The sequence below is a fragment of the Sturnira hondurensis genome, unplaced genomic scaffold (genome assembly GCF_014824575.4).
Source record: "Sturnira hondurensis isolate 20B ecotype Veracruz unplaced genomic scaffold, ASM1482457v3 Scaffold0007487, whole genome shotgun sequence".
Lineage (NCBI taxonomy): Eukaryota > Metazoa > Chordata > Mammalia > Chiroptera > Phyllostomidae > Sturnira > Sturnira hondurensis.
This window is the reverse complement of record NW_028080118.1, coordinates 935,687-939,950: the sequence shown is the minus strand read 5'-3', so window position 1 is coordinate 939,950 and position 4,264 is coordinate 935,687. Positions and strand designations below refer to the sequence as shown.

The 4,264-nt window shown below is 47.6% G+C and overlaps 1 protein-coding gene across 2 annotated transcripts; it reads right to left on the bottom strand.

Annotated features, from left to right (window-relative positions):
• Positions 1 to 2,308: 2,308 nt before the first annotated feature.
• Positions 2,309 to 3,320, bottom strand: HAPSTR2 (HUWE1 associated protein modifying stress responses 2). 2 transcript variants are annotated; one of them, XM_037052636.1, is made up of 2 exons: positions 3,098 to 3,320; positions 2,309 to 3,019 (listed from the first exon to the last, which is right to left on the bottom strand). In XM_037052636.1, the coding sequence occupies exons 1-2, from the start codon at positions 3,248 to 3,250 to the stop codon at positions 2,309 to 2,311; spliced, it is 864 nt and encodes a 287-aa protein (XP_036908531.1). In that variant the 5' UTR covers positions 3,251 to 3,320. The 2 variants fall into 2 exon arrangements, with proteins under 2 accessions (XP_036908531.1, XP_036908532.1); XM_037052637.1 differs by having other exon boundaries at positions 2,309 to 3,024; positions 3,133 to 3,320.
• Between the last annotated feature and the right edge of the window lie 944 nt (positions 3,321 to 4,264).

Genomic DNA, 4,264 nt, shown 5'->3' with positions numbered 1-4,264 from the left:
AAAAGAGCATCCTTCAGGGGTACCTGATGCTATCCCTGTTCCAATGTCTCACTGATGGACTAGGCATCCTGACAGACTAATTTTCCTAAAGCACAGATTGGGTGGTATCACCCCAGTCCCAGGGTAGAATTTAAAGTACTGGACCAGGCATTAGACACCCTCTATACTGTGGTCCCTGCCTCCCCAACCAGTTCCTGTGATCCTCTGAACTCTCTTTACCATTTTCCTCTTCTCAAACTTTGTTAGATATCCTTCTTTTGCTGATATGCCATGTGCTCTCCCTTTCTACTCATTTTTCTAGTCACAGTTCAAATGCCACCTCCTCCAGAAGCTGTGATCTTCCTGGTAAAGAGAGCCTCTATCTTCTGAGTTCTTCTGCATAGCCCTTGGGTGGTTTTCATACAATCAAAGTGCTTTCTTTAATACATTAATTTGCCTTCCAAGCCAGAATGTGCTCTTTGAGAGTAGGTTTGCTTTTATTGTTTTTTGTTTTTTTATCCCTTCTCAGGGCCTAGCACAATGCTTCAGTAACTACTTGTGGAATGCCTCAATAGCAACTTTTTATTCTATCAGGGAATCCTTCTTATTTTGTCGTATTATTGTAAGGCCACGCTAACGAAATTGAAACAACTCTCTGATAGGAACCTGAAAGCAAGATATTACTTATTTATCTATGTTATATGCTGGTTTGGGGAGAGCCTGGGCACATTTGGGTGTTTTCACTAACGCTACCCCTTCTATAACCTCACTCCCACCTCTCCATCTCCACCCCACCCACCCTACCGCTTTCATCACTCCACCTGACCCCTACTCAGAACCACTTTAGCCCTTTCACTAGGACTTTCACTTCCAAGTCCTTTCCACTCCCAATATTCTTTCATAGGAGAAGAGATAGATCTTTCATTACTTTAGTTGCAAGGTGTATCCCTCCGGCAATTTCAGGAATTCCAAGGCTACTTGATCCTGTGTACTTACCAGCTAAACAAGATCTGGGACATTTAGGCAAGTTTTAACTAGATAACAGTAGTTTCAAGCTCAAACGTAGACATTCTACATTCTACTTTTTAAATTGATCTATTTTCCAAAATATAATGGATTTTAATGTTTTACTATTTTTATTTATAGAGAAGGTAGAATTTATTGAGTACTTTTAGGTGCCAAGCATTATGCTAGATACTTGAAATATGAACTTCATCTAATTTTCACAATGACCTTAGGAGACTCATAGTTACCTTTTACACATGAAAAACTGAGTTCAACAGATATTAAGTGATTTGTACAAAATTATGCAGTGAATTTGTGGGGCTAGTATTTTCCCGTTAGTCCTTTCATAAAAAGCTCATGCCCTTTTAGTTATATCTTGCTGTACCCTCAAGTAAAACCCAGCTCATTCGGACTTCATCTCTCACTTCAAAATAGAGATTACAAAAAGATGTAACCTCAGCAGAAGGAACTTTATACATTTCTAAGAAAAAGGAGCATTATTGGACCAGGAATCCCACCACCATTGATCTCCGGATCTCACTTGTTGGTTCAATTTTCCTAAAAAGAGGATTGAACTGACTCACTATCAAGTCTTACCTGGCCAATCATCACAGCACCAACTTTACAGCATCATATAATCACAATTATAATCAACCATTAAAAAACTTGTTTTAATTTTTTAAAACAATTAAAAATTGTTTTAAAACAAGGGCATAAAAAAACCAGGGGCATAAAAAACCCTCACAGACTAATAGGTATTACTTGCACAGTTTCTTTCTAGAAACTAGGTGTATGGCACAGTGGAGCAAATATAAAAGACTCCAGATTTCACAAAGGTGCCTAGTTTTACATTTGGATAAAACGTAATTGAACTGGCCAAAACAATTAAAGCAAACAAGCAAATGAACAATAAAGGATAAAAGTATCCCATAACCAAGTAAACACCTGTTAGTCATTTCCCTTTAAGACTTTAAAAATAAGGTCACATTTATTCATTCAACAAACATTTATTGAGCACCAACACTGTGCTAGGTGCTAAGGAACATGACGGTAACAAAGATAAACCAGGCTCCAGCCCTAACTGGACACTGCTGCTTTAAATGATCTTGCTAACTAGTTGTTCTCTGATAGTATTATATTTTTGTTAAAGTCAGAGTCATATGAGGCCTCTTCTGGAGTACTTTCAAAACTTCTTTATGGCAAACTCGATAAAAACCTTTGTTTAACTTAGAGAAAGAAGAGATGGCGTCACGTATCATTTCAACAGTCATGTTGAAGGTAAAGTTAGGTTTAAAGCAATACGGCAACTGGTGACCAAAGTAAGTTAGACCATTCGGTGGCGCTTGTGGGTTGGGGAGTTTGCGCCGCCATCACCACACTGGGCCGAGGTGCGTTTGCGGGTCCCCCCACTGGCCAGGTGGAGGGCCAGATCTTCTGAGTCGCTGGAGTTCAAATCGTCCTCAAGGATGGCACTATTCTGGAGACCATCATTAGTCACACTGCTGGAAACACCACTGGCTTGAGGTGGGGAGTTGGGTGGGCCAGACTGCACACTGATGGTCGCCATGGCGCCACTGAGGCCGTGCAGGGCGATGGCCTCGTGGAAGGGACGCAAGTCGACGTCTACGGAGGAGCTGGATTCAGTGGACGCAGCTTGGCTGGAGGCAGTGGCAGGAGGCTTTGGAGCAGTCCTGGCCGTACGAAGTGGCGGAGGAGCTGGGGGCACTTTACCACACAGGAAGCTAATCAGATCTTCGCGGAGAATAGTGCTTCGGCCCTTCTTCACCCAATCCAGCACATCTTTGATGCGACGCTGGCAACCAACCTGTACACCCAGGTCAAAACTTCGCTGGTGGGCCTTCCCGCTTTCCTTGTAGAGGCTGGTCACAGCCATGGCTGCACTCTGGAAGGGGTCCCACATGGAGTGTTCCGGCTGTGGGCACCCCGAGCCCCTGTAAAGCTGGGCCACGGAAGTGGCGGAGATCTGGAAGAGGTGCCACAGCTTCTGCTGCTCGATCTTAGGTCCCACCGCCTCCTCATCTTCCTCGTCCTCCTCGTCCTCCTCATCCTCCTCGGTCTCCTCCGCCTCCTCATCCTCCTGGGTCTCCTCCGCCTCCTCAGCCTCCTCGTCTTCCTCAGCCTCCTTGCCTTGCATCTCGGTGAGCAGCTGCTCTTCCTGCTCGGCTGTGTTCAGGCGTTGACGCTCCCACTTAGAAAACCAGTGCTCTGCGACCTCAGCCTCGTCTTCTTTCAGCTGTCTCTCCATCTTCTCCTGGCTGCTCGCCTCCTTCCTCTGCCTTCGGTTCCTCCTCCTCAAGCGGACACCACCCTCTCCGCGTGCGCAGGCGGCGCAGGGGCAGACTGAGGGGCCCTGAGACCAAAAGCTCTGGTGCGCACCTCCCGCGGTCCGGGTGCACGCCCTGACCCCGCCCCGCCCGGTCCGGCCCCAGGCTACGTCCGGGACATAACTCCAAAGCCGCCTGTGCCGCCTGGTTGCCCCCTTCCGGCCTCCCGATCCGCTCTTAAGGAACTCCCCGCTTCAGTGCGCTGCGGCCTCCCCGAAGCTGCCGCTGTCGCTACCGCCACGGTCTCGGTAGCCGCCGCCGCAGCCGCCGCGGCCCCTCAGTTCCGCCCTAATTCCCTCTCCTCCACCGCTGCCGCACCTAGAACTCAGAGAGGAACCGGCTGAAGTGCTGGCCTCAACGCGGCGCTTGCCTACCGCTTGGCCCCCTTTTCACACATTTTTAAGACTTGTCGGCTTCATCCAATGAGCTGATCAAATTTTACATCCTATGTTGCCAGAGAGGATTATGGGGGCAACTTCATGGTGTCAATCACATCCAGGGCGCCGATCCGGGAAGGCCGGCGGGGGTTGGAGGGAGGTGCGGGGAGCGAGATATAGTGGAACGGCGCGGCTCCCGAGAATAAGCAGGCATCTGAATCCCACCAATGCCCTCCACAGAGCAGACAGCCGAAAAAATTGCGTTCTGTGTATAGAGGCAGCATTTTGTGGAGGAAAAAGAAAAAAATCACATCACGCAACCCCTCTCTCCAGTAACCCCCACCCCCACCCCCTTGGACCTCCCCCAGTCCCCAATGAAGTTGTTGGATTAGGTCTCTGGAAAGCACTTGCAGTCCTGATTTAGAACTTTCCTGCTGTCCCAAGCAAAGCACATCTTCTGGGCAGTTGCACACTTACCAAATTCTAAGAGTCGCTCTCAGAAATGGTATTGATTTTTCCCTACAATATTTTTGCAAGTTTTTTTTTGTCATTAAAAGA